General features: G+C 37.7%; 1 protein-coding gene across 3 annotated transcripts in view; it reads left to right on the top strand.

Moving 5' to 3' along the window:
* The window catches only part of RMDN2 (regulator of microtubule dynamics 2), a 54,046-nt gene extending 37,272 nt beyond the window's left edge, over positions 1 to 16,774 (top strand). For 2 of the 3 annotated variants that reach the window (XM_074863349.1, XM_074863348.1), the window contains exons 8-11: positions 989 to 1,087; positions 2,819 to 2,872; positions 2,961 to 3,041; positions 13,492 to 14,013. In XM_074863349.1, coding sequence (XP_074719450.1) covers positions 989 to 1,087; positions 2,819 to 2,872; positions 2,961 to 3,041; positions 13,492 to 13,545 — 288 coding nt within the window. In that variant the 3' untranslated portion in view covers positions 13,546 to 14,013. Of the gene's footprint in view, positions 1 to 988; positions 1,088 to 2,818; positions 2,873 to 2,960; positions 3,042 to 12,838; positions 12,998 to 13,491 lie in introns of all 3 variants that reach the window. The other variant, XR_012628226.1, reaches the window with a different exon arrangement.

The raw sequence follows: 16,774 nt of genomic DNA, 5'->3' as shown, positions 1-16,774 counted from the left end.
GGCTCTCTTTCTTTGCCTGTGTGTATCCCTTCTCTGTGTTGTCTCTGCATAAATCAGGGCAGAAACTGCTAGGAAAACGCAGAACTTTGGTTTTTTTGACTCCACTGTAACAGGAGTCATCAGTGCTGTGATTCAAATATTGATGTGAAGGAATAAAGTGCCAACTTCACAGATACAGTAGAATTCTCCAAAGGGGAGTAACTTCACTTCTGCATTTAAACAAGCTCCAGTCTCACATTACATTTCTTAGTGGCTCCATGCTTTATTAGAGATGTGACATGTGTTTCACCAGGTTAGGTGATGGAGCCAAATACCTTATGGCAGTAACCAGAGCAGTTTCTGTCAGGTGTCAGTATATGTAAGGCAAGAAGTCATGTACATTGTGTGGCAATATGACAGTTCCCTGAAGTCCTTTTATAGCAGCCCACGTTCCTGAAATGAGGTCTTTGGCAAGCATTATTTGTCAGATTTTAAGAGGAAGAAATGAAGCCTATTTCTTAACAGTGATTGTCACCAGCTTCTGTGTAATAAATGAACTTGTTTTACAAGCACCAAAACCACTCCCATTTTGACTGTAGCAACGGTTTTTTGTGATGTTGATAAGTAGTCAAGTACATGGACTATGATGCTAAACTGTCTGTCTCACGAAAACCTTAACAGGTTTAAAGCACTATTTCTAGCCTTAAGTTTTTAAAAAAGGGCAAGGTCTTATGAAACCTAAACTGTACTTAAAGCTTTGTACATTGGAATAATCTAATATCAATGATGTTGGTGTTTTGTCATGTATTTCTTAATCTGTAAATTTTCCTGTTAACAGAATCTAAAATCCTATGGACTATGGTTTGAGCTGGCAAACCAACAGTATAAAACATTCCTTTACAGGTTATTTTGCAAGATAGGTTGTATAAGTAGTACAGTGGCACAGGATTTACTCCAAAACTGAGAAGCAACCCTAAAGACTTTTTTTTTTTGTGCCCCCTTATTATAGGTAGCTCAGTTGTCATGGATTGAAAAGAAAGTAGCTGCTGCTCTCTTTGGGACTCCACCAACTTCAACAGTAGAAGAAGCATTGCAGAATTTCCTTAAGGTAAGTCCTAGCCAAGGGTTTTCCTGTGTGTCTGTTTACCAGCTGCTATATGTGACTGTTGTCAAGATGTCTGCTCAATAGATTATGTTCAGTTGCTGTCAATCCAGGGCTGTCCTAAATACCACAGAGCTCTCTACTAAAATAGTTTTTCTTTTCTATTTTAAAATTAGTTTGAAGATGAGTGGGTAGCACCTTTCTTCTTGTTCTTTAGTTTTAGGGAATTCGTCAATGACTTACCATGGTTAATAGTTATTGGATTTAATCTGAGATGGATAGAGGTCAGTTATATATGCCATCGAAACAAATTAACCATAGCAATAACCGGAGATTTGCCCGTTTCTGCAAGAGGGTTAACATAGGCAAGAAAAACTTTGACATTGTGACAATTCTCTTTTTCTGTACTGAAGCTCTTTTCATTGAATTTCAGTAGAAGCCTTTCTTGTTTTAGAGATGATATTACCTTTGCCGTGAAGTAGAAGAGAAAACTGTCATATAGAAATAGGTCCATGTTCCTGGGCATTCTACTTGAATGCACGGTTATGAGAAAATATCACATGAATAAAATAAAGCTTTTATATGAATCATTTCTACTTCTGGAGCTGAAAAATACAGCATTTCACTTTACTGAATTCAAAGTATAAACTTACATCATTACAATTACTTTCAGACAGTTTCCCAAAGGAACTGGACAAGCATATTTTCTTCACTATCAAAAGTGCTTATTTTCTGTGCTCTTAGTCTATTTAAAAATGGAATGATCTCCTGAATTTTGGACAATACAATATGTTACCATCTTCCCAGTTTACGAGATTTTTATCTTTAAGGTCAAACTCCAAAGGTGGTAGAAATAATTTGAAATGTTCACTTTAGCTTCAGGACATTTTGTGGTGGGCTGCAAAGTAACTGTGGTTTTAAGACATCTTCTGCAACAAAAATTAAATTACTGTCTAAAAGACAACTGTTTAGGTTTCTTTTTCAATTGTTTGATAATAAACAGTTCTGGTGAAAGCAGCAGTGTTTTGGTCCAAGGATTACAGCTACTATAAATTTCACTGATGTAATTTTTCTCTCCCAAAAGCTGTTTGTTGATTAAAGCTGCTTCTTGGTTAGTAGGTAATTGGTAAGGTTTTTAGTCATCTTTCAAGCTTCTACATCCTTGACGTGTTTTAAAAGGAAGACAATCTTGAACTTTTTTAACGACCCAAACTTTTCAGAAGATAGTAACGGGAAAAGAAAGGTGAACCCAGAGCTAGAAGATATGCGTCTATGAAAGAAAAATAATGATGAAGTTGATGAAGACAGTTCGTTATCCATTACACAAAGTGTGAATGGTTGGTTTCTTGTTCATTTCTTTGATGGGGAAATATTAATAAACTAGAGAGAGCAGTGTCTTCCAACCTACTGTGTAAGTGAATGAATCCAATAGATATTCTATAGAATGATCTGATATCTTTACAAAGCACTCAGGGACAGAGGAGAGCAAGCAGTACAGAACATTTTTATGTGGTCAATATCAGCACCTCAAGTGCCTGGTTTAGGGTTTGAATTTTGGGTTTTCTTGTTTTCTTGAGGGTTTTTTGAAGTGCTAAACAGACTGTGGTGCGCACAGTAGGGATGATTCAGTCTGACGTTTGAGGAAGTTCAGTGTGTTACTAAAAATGTTATGCAGACCACATAAATCTCATCACACAAGTTTTATGTCTATTTTCTTTCCTGTTTTTTATTATTTAGGCAGAAGAAATGCGTCCAGGATATTCCAAATGCAATTATGTGTATTTGGCAAAGGTAACCAGGTTCTTTTAAAAATAATGATTTGTAGACTCTGGTATTCTTACAGTGGTCTGATTGGAAACAAAATGTTTTTTCTTCTCAGTGCTATAAAGATCTTGGCCAGAAAAACAATGCACTGAAGTACTGTGATTCTGCACTGTCAATTCTCTCAGTTACTAATGAGGTGGGTATTGAGAGTGATAACTTGTTCTCCTGTGACCACTGTCTTGTCTTTGGCACCCATTATTACACTGTCAGTAAAAACATAATGTTTCACTTTTTCCTTTGAATACGGAACCTTCCTTTTTCCTCCATTCTAGGTTGGCTCATTACAGTTGTCTGTATCAACAGCTTTAAAAAAATCTTTGTTTGGGAACTGTCAGGGACTTGTCTGTGTCAGATGCTGTCAGAAATTGAATTGCACTCTTTGTAATTCAACCCATTTCATTAGACTATCTTAAGCGTAAGCATTTGAGTGTGTCACTCAAGCTGTGCTGAAATTTTGCCCCAGACCTACTTTTTCTCAGTTGAAAGCATTCTAGATTTTTGTCCCACAGTCTCTATCTCTGCTCCTGAAAGCCTCTGGTGTGTGATTCTTGTCAAGGCCTCCAGGACAGTGTTAGCTATAGCAGAGGTAGATGAGTTATTCAAGATTGCCTTTGTCTTCAACCACAGTGCAGTTACGGAGGCACAGTTCTTCCAGTTACGTCTGCTGGAACATAGTTTATTTTAAGAGATTAATAGATTCCATTTAGGCCCTTTAGAGTATTTTTAGTATGTGGATGCAGAATTTCTACAGATATTTGAGAGATTTTAAGTAATTTAATTTCTCAAATATAAACCAAGTCATGGCAAGAAGGTTCACTCTGATCTCATGTAGAAGCAAGTTCCATAATTACCGACCTATGACTGGAAACATCTTACCATCCTAGAGCATGACAAGTTCAAACCTGGGCTTTGTCAGCCTAAGGGACCCCCTTTGAGCACAGCAGATGTGGTAGGGAGAGAGAGAGGTGATTCCAGAGACGAATTGGCCCTATCCCATTTAATTCTTTGAAGTTAAGGAAAAAGACCACTAAATAGCTCTGTAACTTGATTGACAATAAATGCTGTGTGTGGAGCACTAACATGTTTATGTCAAGTGTTCCTGCTGGGAAGAAAGACCACTGCATGCCTCACCAGCAGCTGCTCCTGGGTGGCCTTTATTTTTGGCCCAAGTAATAGTATGTACCAATCATAAATTAAGCAGTCGTTGCTTAAGTTCAATGTTTCTTTAGATATGTATTGATACAGATATGACATTAATAATCTCTTCACTCTGCTTTATTCTTTACTTACTGTTGAAATGTACCTTCAGTTTGCCTATTACAGAACATAAGAAAGACTGCTGTAAATTATCTGGTTTTTGGTACCCTACGTCTTTGCATAAAAAGTAGGACCACTGCTGTAAAGGAGAGAGCATACAACTGAAATTGCTTGAACTCAGCCCATTTTGTATATATCTGCACTGACTGTGCTGGTGAATTTTTTGTTTTTCCTGTATTCAACTTACTACAGACCATCTAATCTTGCAATGAACTCTGAAGCTATCTAGTAAAATTGCAAACAAACATATGTCATAGAAAATTCTGGTGGGCAGAAGACTGCCTGTGTTTAGTAAACTGGAAGTCATTCAACATATTCATAAAGACTCCTTGAAAAAGTATAGAGATAGCGTAGATTGGGATTCATCTTTGATAACAATAGCTGGATAAAATTTTGGTGACCAAAGGTAATTGCTGAGACTCCCCCTACACTCAGTGGAGAGAGATGCATCCAGGTGCCCCATCCTGCCTCTCTCTGTCCCCTGATAGCAGAGAGAGACTAGATGCGAAGATATGTGTAAGATGTCTTCCTGAGACACCCAACTCCTAGACTGTGCATCTAATGAGAGGTGAATCCTGCCTTTAAAGTCCAGTGTCATCACCCTAAATGTGAGCTGGAATTCAGTGCATCCTGGGCTGCTGGGAGGGGCTTAGTCCCTGGTAAAAGGAACGCCCATCACATTTCTGAAGTACCGGCAGACCTGAGAAGGAGGGGGAACCCTGAAGTGAGAGCAGGAATTTGGGAACAATCCGAGTAGGGTGGCAAGCAGGATGGTGATGAGAATAAGAATGACACTGGTTTGTGAACAGAAGAGCGAGTGGCAAATGGGCCCCAAAAATCTTCTGTCCATCTGAAGAGGACAAGATTATTTGTCCTCTTCTGTTTTGACTATTTCCGCAGATATCACATATCTGTCTGCTTTGTCTTGTTTACCTGTGATGTGTTTTGAGTTAAGTTTAGAAAAAGAAGTCCAGGAAAATATGGCATTGGGGAAATAGTGTATAATTAAATTTAAAAAAAAAAAAAAGAGAGAGCAGTCAGCACAAGGTAAAACCAAGTGCATGCTGAAAGGAATTACTATAAAATGAAGATCTGGAACACAAACTCTGCTGATGCTGTTACCTCAAGTCCCATCTGAATTAGAATGTTACGTGTTGTTTTGGTTATTGTGTTAGAGAAAGACTGTTACTGATTTTGCGGGGAGACATGTTGGAACTGAAGTGGTTCAGGGCTTGGAGCTGTACATAGGAATAACATTTAGTCAGGTTAGTTTAAGGGAGGGAAGAAGTTGTAATACGACTAAAGAGACGTTGGGGAGACAGTAATAAACGGATGCTGATAAAGTGCCTGAATTGACTACAGCCATGTAAAAGATGGGGTTCATGGTCTGAAAAAGAAAATGCAGGTCAGCAGCAGTCTGAGGATTTCTTTCAGTTTGCCACAGCACAGGATCTCAGGGTTTTCAGCAGCGTATGTTGTCACAGTCATGCGCAACCCATCATTCCCAAGTGTAATCATAGTTTCTCATGTGAGTTTTCTCTCTTCCTTCAGGCAGGGGAATTCCTTTATTGTTTTGAAATGTTGGCTTCTACCAAGAAACATGTATATGTACAAAGGCATAAAATCAGAGCAGACTGAGAGACAAAGTTGCTGGAAAAGTGCCACATTAAGGAAATGTATAGTATTTCATGATACAAATCATTCTGCAGCATAAGTATGAAAAATAATAGCAGACAGTGGTTTGCTTTTTATTGCTTCTGAGCATCCACAGTTTCCAGTGACTTCAGTGGGAACCAGAGGTGCTCAGCATCAGAAAAATAGCCCATATCTCATTTTAACCCTCAGATCAAATTCTCAGCTGGTCTAACTCAGGGCACTTTTTTGACACTTTGTCTAGGATTTATTTCATGTAACACTTCAAGTTAAGTGAGATGATTTTTGTCTTGAATGTTGTATCACATCCAAATATCCCTTCTGTGCATCTGTTCTACCACTTACAGAATATGTTTTTAATTCAAGGCGTAGAGGGGCTTCCAAACAGAGGGAATTCTTGTTAAAGAAAAAAAAATAATCAGATGGCTAGTTTCAACCCTATTATGAACCTAAAAAAGGATACCAAAGAAATCATAAAAGAGAGAAGTTCTGATCGAATGAATCCTGTAAGTCCTTAATACCAGTGTTTAAAAATAGTTCGACACATTTTTAACTAATCAGTCTATGCATTTTTTTTTTATTTTAAAAGGAAATACAGGAGATTTGGTGCAAATTACATCTGGAAAAAGAAACTGATGTTACAGTACTACTTTAGAGACCTTTATCCTCTCTACTCTAAACAAAAACCTCCAATGAATCAAATGGTCCTTCCTTGGCCATAAATACTGTCATACTGTAGAGCGGTACTTCACTGCTGGAGGTGCATGGGACATTAAATTGTCCTGCTTTTCTCTGGTTGCTGTCCAGGTGGATAACCTCAGGGTCCTGGGAAACGTTCACCCCTTCAGTAAAAGAGATCCTAATGTTCAGGACTGCTGTGAGTTATTGTGAAGTGCATAACAGCTGCTCTGTTTATCTAGTAGATGTTACATTACCCTTACTGAGACTCATTACTTTGTAGTGTGCTCAAAGCTTTGGTGAGTGTGACTACATGAAGGGCTGTTGGAACCAGATGTGGACTACTGTGATGGAAAAAAATGACTTTTTTAAATTTCAGGAGAAAAATTAAATTTAAATTTGAAAACATGAGCATTTGTCTTGTGTATAGAAAGACAAAATGGGGGGAGTGTGCTTGATTAAATACATAGTGCTTGGCATGTAAGGAGAATAAGACTCTAACTTCTTGTTTATAAACAAAGATTGTTGAGTGTTTTCAAAGATGGAACTTGTAGAAAATTAAAGTCTCAATGCAGGATTATAAAGTGTAATAGTAAAGAAATTATTTTTTCCTGTATCTGGAGGTAAGCATGGGTGTGAGAGTGAACTCTGTGTTTGTAGGACCAGTAAGCTCACCACAAAGGGATTAACAGTCTAGCAGAGAAAGAGACTAAAATTTCACAGTTCTGGTTTCTATGACGTTTTTTGAAAATTAATCTAAAAAGCAGCAAGTTACATTACAGAAAATATAGTCTTGGAAGAGCTGAAGACAGCAAAGCAGGAAGAGTGCAAAGCAAATCTATTTGCACTGAGAGTTGCCAGAAGTCTTACTTAAAATGCAGATAAAAGCTACCCTGAAGCTGAGAATGTATTTCACAAAAATTATTGGTGATTTAAAAAAAAAAATAATCTTGATTTCAAAACACTCCCTCCTTCCCAGCAATTACAAATGAAAGCAATGCAAAGTTGAAATTAACAAGTGAGAGAGATTTAGATATTACAGAAATTTATCATTATGGCATTCACTTCTTACGGGTGTAGAATAGCAGGAAGCAGAGACTTGTTAAAGACTCTGCCTTCGGCCTCAGTGACATTTGAAACTAGAAAAGCCCATGTGGAGGAGGAGGTAAATGTAATAATGGACAGGAACAATGGCTGAATGTTTACACAAGAATGCAGCTGCTGAGGAGAAATCATGCCTGTAAGATTTTCTTACATTTTTTCACATCACCATAATTGATCTCTTTGGTCATTAATTTACATTTTTAATATTGTCTGTAAGGAAGAGGGTGGGAGTTATGGAGGGATGGAAGAGAAGGCAAAGTATAAACTTCAGCACCCATCAGTTGTCCCTGTTAGAACAGACCATTTGTATATCTTGAATTTTCCACAATAGATTTTTCAAGGAATGCCTACTCCGGCCACCATAGATTGGTCATATGTATCAGACTTTGCTGTCATATTTCCAACAGATCTCACTTGAAGCTGCTGTGGTAATCTGTCCTTTTAAGTAAGATTTTTGAGGAGAAAAAAGTAATTTGCTGTTAAAGTAAAGGGTACAAATTATGACTTGTTTGTGAAAAAGCTACCTATTGAAACTATGTGAGTAGTTTGGGTTAACCTTATAAAAAATGTTTTTGTTTTCTCACCAAACAGAACATTTTCTTTTCTCAACACCATCAGCTCAATACAAAATGTCATTGTTTTCAGAGGATATTCATTCCTTTAGATTTTATGCACATTTGTTCTCCAAATGCCAAGCAAAAGTCCATGGTGTTTCAATTACAAAATAATGGAAGTATTCAGATTTGTTTTCAGTTTGAATTCTAGGCTATTGTTTTCCTGCTAATACTGTTTGTGGCGTTGAACAAGAATTTCCTAATAGCTACCACCAACCCAAAATTAAAGTATTTTTTGAATATACGTTAAAAACCCCTTAATTAGTGATTCTGTTTACACTGAGTATGAGTGCTTCAAGCTCAGGGAATGGGCCTTTTAAAAACTCATTATAAAGAGATCAGATTTCAAACTGTAAAATGCTGGGGAAAATGAGACATTTGTAAAAGGGCTTCTAAAAGAATTTGAGACCTCCTATATTTTACATTATTTTGCACTTCAGTGAATACAGTCTATTTTTTTTCTATCTTAGTGATCAGACTGATTTGCCGTCTGCATGTTTTTGAAGTTCTTGCCAAACGGTTTGTTTGCATTGTCTGCTTATTCTTTCTCCCCCTCCAAAATTGATTCCAAAAAATGATGAAGACATTTTTTTATAGTGTAGTAGTTTCATACATGAAGTCTAGCCTGATAAATACCGAGCTTAATGATTAAATTGACTAGTTTATCACAAAGTATTCATTTTAACATCCTATCAAAGGTAACACAGTTTTAGCATAATTCTTAGTGTAGCAAGATGGATCAACAGATGATTCCTCAAAGCATGGAATGTGTCCCTGCTGGCATGGTGACGGTGCAGGGGCAGAGTGGGAGAAGTATTCACAGGGGTGGCAGTGCCCTGCAGGATGAAGAGGTTCATAACTGGTTTCACATTTTTATAGAGTGGCCAGGGGAAGTCAAGCTTGCAGGAATTTGAAATACATTGTCTCAGAGTCAATATACAGGGTGAAAGAAAGCCTCAACAGGGATCTTTCTGAAGAGGCTGTAACTGGGTGTGATCACGTTCAAGTCATTTCAGCAATGACTGCACAGAAAGAAGGGCTGTAGGTGCCATCGTGGTCGGGGCAGCAGCTGCACAGAAAGAGAGGAATGCCTTGAACACCAAAAGCTCTATGTTGTGTACAATAGTAAAAGGTGAAACTTAATCTTTTAAGTTAGAAAAGAACTTGTGGATAAAAATTTTACATGACTATTAATTATTATAAATTGAATTCTGCCATTTTGTAATTTTTCAACAGCACTCCTTGAACTAGATGAACTGTTTATTCAGTCTTCTGTGTGTGAAAGGGTGTTTTTTCCCTCTACTTGAAGTATAATCAGAAAATGTGGAATTATTGTCAGCTGCATATTTTAAAGCTGTGCTTGCCTTGATCCTAAAAGCCTTGAGAAATCATGGTTCATCCCCAGAGGAAGGTACTAAAAATATGAAAGAACATAAAATGCCGTAACTTGTGACATACAGGAGTTATATAGAAGGTTGCAAGTGGATGATTGCATTGGTTTATTGAAATATCTAAGGGGAAAAACATCATTATGCAACTGTATGCAAATTAACACCTACTACAGTCACACCATCTGTGAGAGTCTATCATGAAACTGGGAAGGGATAGTATATAGCTTTATATGATTTGTATTGTCCACAAGAGCTATTACTTTTTAATTAACGCTCCTTGTGCATGTTTGGGAGCCTCTTCTGTTACAATCCAGGATTTCTCCTGGAGCTGTGAAGGAATGATACAGCTGGACCCAAAAGCAGGAGTGGCTCTAAGCACCTCATTGCTGTTGCTGCGTATCAGAGTACAGCTTTGGACCACCCTTGCAGCCCAGCTCATTTAGCATACCACGCAGCCCCGCTGACTTCAGTGAAACTCTACAGGATGCATGTCAGCTTGGGATTTGGCAGTGGTTGAACACAATTATGTTACAGTTGGCTGGTGTAACCATTTTGGTTGTGGTCATGGGGGTGTATCATTCTCTGTTGACAGTTGGGACTTTGTCAACAAGTGCACACATGTGCAGTGCCTGAGTTGAGTGTGTTTAGTGCATAAGGAAATAATTAGCAGAGAAGGAAGGAAAAATCATTATCTTTCCATCTCTGCTTTAATTGACATTTAATTTTTACATGCACATTTATATGTGTATGTCTGTGTGTATATATATTTATCAGTAAAATTTTTCAGCAGAAATTCACTGTCAAAATGTAGACTACCTCCACTTAAACCAAGATACTGTTTTTCCCACCAGTTCTCTCTTCCATCTTGCTCTTGTTTTCAACTCCCTCTCTTCCTTGTTCAGTCCCTGGCCTCCCAGGTCTTTTTTTCCTGTGCATATCCCCTATGGAGGATGAAACATAAAAGAAAAGCAACTAAATAGGAAGAGGGAAAATATGGTCACTGACCCTGTAATTTTAATCCCTTTTGTGTAGCAGTTTGCGGAACATTTTGAACTCATATTCAACTCTGAAAATGATATGAGAAGTGTTTAATAAATGTAAGCCTTGACAGTAGAAAGTCAAGGTTGAAAATGGCTGTGTATTCAGTCAGCACTGAACTAAGCCTCAGGGTGAACAAATGGGACTGACACAAATATATCGCATTCCTCCTATGACTTGCACCTCTTCCTCTCCCTGCTGCCTTCTAAAGGGAGATCAAAGTCAGCCCGTCTTAAAAAACAAAACAAACCGAAAAAGCCGACCTTATTGTTCATTTTTAGAAAGCCACAGAAATCAATGAGGAAGAGAGCTGGCCAAATACAGGATTTATGGCTTTGTCTTCCATTAACAGTCAAGCCTTGATCATTAATGAAGTTTTCATCCTTCAAACTGGAGAGTGGTACGCTGAACAGAGTTGTGGCTTCTCTCCTTTTAGCGTGACACACCTCTTGGTCTGGAAGGACTCTGTCCAAAGTGACATAATAGTTCCCTTCACTGACTATTCTCAGATTTGTTTTTAATGCCATTACTGATTTTTTTCAGTGCTTTTGCCATCTGAGTTCTTATTATTGACTGGAAGCTGCTGGATCAATTAACACAGCCTGTTAAGTAGTTTGCAGCAATAATAATTCCTGCTTCTACCAACGTAGTCTTGTATAGAACTGGCAACCCGTGTTTGCAGTTTCTTCTCCAGCTAGTTCTTAGAACAATCATGGGTTTGTTTCATTCTTTTTTCTAAGCCCAAAGAAAGATTCAGAGAAGATTGCCCAATATTTTTGGGACCTTTGCAACTCGTTAAAACTCATTGCCCAATATAATCCTTTGATTCTAAGGAGAAAGACAGTTATACAAAGTTGTTTGGAGATGTATTTTTAAAATGCTGTATCCTGCAAAGTGAATAAAGAGTCCCATCAACCCATGGAATGCTGAACACCATTCAGATGTGAAAAAACCTGCATCTTTATCATTTTTGGCTTAGAAAAGTTTGAAAAGAGTAGGACCAGATACAGCAAAACCTCTTCCATTTTCTTAATAGCATGGGACAATACCTGGCTTTTTACTTTTTTGTTTAATGGAGTTTAGAATCATTTTCACAAGTTGACCACAAGCAGTACAGAAAAAAGTGTATTTCCCCTGAATTAATCAATATATTGATACAAATTCTGAGTTTTCCAATTTTTATTGAAAGCCACAGGCTGGTGCTCCAGGCAGCCTGTAGTGACGTGGAGTTTAAGGAGTGCTGAATTCAGTATGACATTTCCTTCTGTTAGAGTATTTTGGCAAGAGCTTACTGGCTTTGCAGCGTGTGCCTTTTAAGGCCTCTGATAAATGATTAGGCAGATAGTTTAGCCTATTGTTGCCAATGGGAGCAAAGCAGCGTCTCCAAGAGAAGTGTCCAGCTAATGTATTAATGCCTTAATCCAGACCAATAATATAATGTAGTTTGACATATCTGGCATATGGTTTCTATCATCTCAATATTCTTCTCTATTCCTCCATGACATTATAGACAACTAACCAAAATAAAGAGAAGCAGGAATTTCTTCACCCATAAAATGTATTTTAAAATGTCCTGTGTTTTGTTCCAGCTCTTTGGTTGATTGGATAATGAAGTGATCCAGAAATTCAGTGATTACTTCACTGTCTGTCTACATTATTTTCTTTCAGAATTGCCTATGGTGTTATCTGGGAAAGAAATACTGCTCTCTGTCATTAGGAATTCTTGCACAAAATTTGTGATGTGCTGGTGCTTTTCACTTGCAGTGCTCAGTACACATGGGTGCATTGTATCGGGTGTTTGGACCCTTACCAGCCTGCAGGTATGAGGTCCTGACTTCTTAGAAATGTGGTTTTAAACCAAGGTGCATTTTGCAAGCTAGAAGTTTTGCAGTGGCAAGTAAAGCAAGTGAATTATATCCAGGAGACATTTCAAAAATAAGTAGAATAATGGAGTTTTTGTACTGTGGTTACATGTTCATATGCGTGTACCCCTTTCCAAACAGATGATACATGGAATAGCCAAAACATATGTCACCAGTTACCTGTGAAAGAGTCTGTGGGCTGGGTTTGGTTTAAAGCCCCGTGCAAACTGTGTGCTTACACATTGGCCTAAAAGGAGCCTTTCCCTTCTGTCCTAGGAGGTATAATATAGTGTTGGCTCTGAGCATAGCAGAATTACTTGCCTCTTGCTCCCCCATTGGCTCCACTCTGCTCTGAGCCCAGTAGCATAGGCAGAGCCCACCAACACCAGTATGGAAGATACCAAGGGTGTAGTCAGTCCATGGTGGTTATTGCAGGTAGGTATGGCTGTATGCACTGAAACCACAATCTAACCTGTGTCATTAATTACATTTCCCAGTGCTTTCATGTTAATTGCATAATAAATCATTAGCAAACATCACGGAAATCTCTTTAGAAAAACTGCACACAGTCAGGTTGCAAGATTATGTAAAGTATAAGGCGAGGCAGTACTTTGTGCAAAGTACACCAATAAAAGTTATGGCCTAAGCTGAAAGGCTTACTGGTCTGCTGAGAAGGCTATTTGTGGCTAACATTTTAAGTGCTTTAACAGAGCTGTAAAGGGAGGGCTGCCATCTGGCTCTTGTTTTCACTTCAAACTTTATTTTTGCATTCACTGATAAATTAGCTTACTATGCAGTCTTTACATTCTGTGGCTGTTGCAGTTGTGTGTTATGTCTGTTGTTAGTGAAGAAATGTGGATAGGCACGTATTAGTCAAATGAAGGGATTTATCCTATCTAACTTGATGCATGATTGTCTGTGTCTTTCAGGATAAAGAGGCCCAGAAAGATCTAGAGGCTTTACTTCTCACGCTGAGGCTGTGATACTACGCACTTTTTAACTCTTCATACTGTGATAAAATCTCAAAACTAAAGTGAGAATCTATAGTGACTGGGAACTGCGGGTGAATTCCAGCTAAGTCAATGGGAAAACTGTCCTTGATTTTGGTTGGCTTGGATCATGGCCTTTAAGCATCTGGCAATTATGATATGAAAATGATGCATTCATTTTTGATTATTTATAATCTTATAATGAAGTTTAATTTTAGATTGCTGACACTGTGAGTCTGATTCTCTGAACATGAAGTCCACTGCTGGCAATGGACATACTGGGGGTTAGAATGCAAAATGCATAAATCTCACTCTTTGAAAGACTAATCAACTAGTATGTGATGCCAGCACAGAACTGTGTGTAGCAAAAACAAACAAAAAAATATTTCTATAGTAAATTATATTTGTATCAACTAATTTACACAGATGTGTACAGAATAAAATCATGAATGTTTATGTTTACACATTTCTCTATTCTTATAAAGTTAGAATCTTGTTGAGGTTACAGAAAAAGCTGTTGCCTCTAGAAAGCTCTTTTTACTTTAAACCTACTGTTGGTTTTACATGGACATGTGAAAACTTTATAAATTAAATATTAAAATTATATTTTATTTGTAACATCAGGTACAATATTAAAAATCAGACCAGTGAATTAAGTATTTTTGATTAATCTATTACAGCTGTGGTGTTTAATGGATTTGTTACAGGGCCTCCATTAAGTTTGTGAATCCTGGCTCTTTCTCTCTGAACAGTTGCCTAGCATGGTGGCATCAGTGTGTCTTCGAAGAACCTAGTTCAGCATGTGACCATCACCAACCTTTTATATCATCTATAGAATATAACCTGTACATAAAAATAGACTAATTAAAGACCTACTGCTTCTGTCTGAGTGTGTAGGACAGCAATGTTTTCAGTAAAATAGGACAGGTAGGGAAAGAATTTTGTTCACCAACAGACTGATCCAGAATTCACCAAAGTCTGTAGAAGAATAAAGGCCAGTTTTCATTGGCTTTTAATTCAGGATCTTAACCTAGACACAGGGACATCTGGAAGAAGTAAGCATTTCTGTTAAAGGAAATACAATTGGGTAAGGACAGCTACATGTTCCCTTGACCTATTTGATGCGTAAGGTAAGGTGGACCAGTTTATGGCTAAGACAAGGAGGACTCATATGACACCAATATATCGAACTAGCAATTGGGGCTTTAATTTTGGACAGATGGGGAACAGTGAAATTAGCAAGTAGGAACCACAGTCGCTGCAACAAAGATCTAAAAATTGGGCAGATGAGAAAGAGTAAGTATGCTTATGACTGAGGCATCTCTTAGTGAAAGTGAGCTTTAACTATTAACAACAGAAGGCAGTAGATGCAGGTGGCCTGGAAGAAGACAAATGTGTAGAGTTACATTTGAATTTAGCCTGATGCCGTGACTCCTCATACAGTACAGAGATTTCTTTCCATAAAGTAGGGTGGTCCATTTTTTCAAACATTTTCTTTAAAAATATGTTTTCAGACATGCAAGCATTACCAAGAGATATCTCTGAACGAAATCTGAAAGTTCAGAACTGGTTCTGAGTTCTTGCTGTTATCTTCATGGTTTTCATTATCCTGAAGAGCTTCACAAATTGAAATACACATTTTAGTTGTTTTTAATGTTCGTTCTGATGGAAAACATTTCTGTACCTCTTTTTCAATTCCAGAGTTCTCTTATTTTCATACACAATTTCAGAGAAAAGGGGAAATACCATATCAGATAAATCCTATCAGATAATGCCTTCTGTGACAGAATAGTTGACTTGTGAACAGAGAAGCTGCAAAAGTGACACATCTTGATTTTGGTAAGGGGCTTTTGGTAAAAACTGCTTTAGACATTTTTATAGCCAGTATAGGAAGCATAGTTTAAATGGATCTACAAGAGTGATTTGTACTTGAGGTTGTTTGCAATTCACTGTTGCCTAGGGGGATGCAATAAGGAGGCCTTTACTTTGATCAATTTTATGATACTTGATATACTTTATAAAATAGATTGAATTATGCAATAGATATGTCATTTACAAGCAATTATTGCTGATAAAGGTTGAAAGTGTATTGAAGTAAATAGATCAGAACAAGAAGTTATTTAAATTAATTGCTGAAATTGGGTGGCATAAGTAGAATTTACTTCATTAAGGGCAAATAGAAAGTATTGAATTGAAATAAGCAACAAATAGAGGATGGAGGAGACCTGTCTAGTTGTGGTAATTCTGTTGGAAAGGATGTGCAGATTCCAGTGAGTGGCAAGCTAATCATGGGTCAATAGAGTCATGTTATTGTGAAAAAGCAAATTTCATATTAGACTGAATAAATAGGCATTCCCCATTAAATTCACATGAAGTAACCTTTTATTCTAATTAGGCCTAATAATGACTAATGAGGTCTGAGCTGGAATAATATATCTGGTTTCAGGCACCACACTTCAGGGAGGTTGGGGGCTAATTGGAAAGAGTCCAGTGGAGAGAGACAAGAAAGATGAGAGTGCTAGACACACATTTTGTGTGTAAAAATTGAAAGAATTTAGTTTGTTTAGTCTGCAGGAGCAATGACTAAAGGAGTATTCATACTTGTAAAAAGCTATTGCAGAGAAGACAGTAAAAACCCAAACCTTGTTCTCCAAATCCCCTGTTCCTAGGACGAGAAGTAATTGCCCACCTTCAGATTAGGCATTAGGAGAAAATATTCCTGATGGTAACTTTGCAAAGCCCTGCAGTACATTTCCTGAGAACATTATAAAATCATATACACAAGTTTTAAAGTTCAACAAAGAATACTTTAAACATTGGCAATGTTTAAGGCACAGTTCATCCTCTCGCAGAGGTTGGACTAGACGACAAGTTCTTAAGATCCCTCCTGGCCTTGCTGTTCCTGGGGAGTGCACAACTCCAGCCCCATACGAGCTGTGGGCGCTCCTACTGGGTTTCTGCAGTCCATGGGATTGTGTCTGCACACACTGGCTCTGCATTTGGGCCCTGACTACCTAATGAATTTGTACTGTGAAATGTTTGTCAGCATGTTTCAGGACTTGAATTTAAAGATGTGTATCATGGCTGTCCTCAACTGTTTATTTATCACACCTGTGGTTTTAATCCACATGATTACATTTTTTAATGACATTCCTGATTTTATAAATGAAATGACTGATCTTTCTTTTCAAACTTCTGAATAAAGCCCATTCTTCTGTTTTAA

This window comes from Strix uralensis, chromosome 3 (assembly GCF_047716275.1).
Source record: "Strix uralensis isolate ZFMK-TIS-50842 chromosome 3, bStrUra1, whole genome shotgun sequence".
Classification (NCBI taxonomy): domain Eukaryota; kingdom Metazoa; phylum Chordata; class Aves; order Strigiformes; family Strigidae; genus Strix; species Strix uralensis.
The sequence above is the reverse complement of the archived record's forward strand: the minus strand, read 5'-3'. Positions and strand labels throughout refer to the sequence as shown.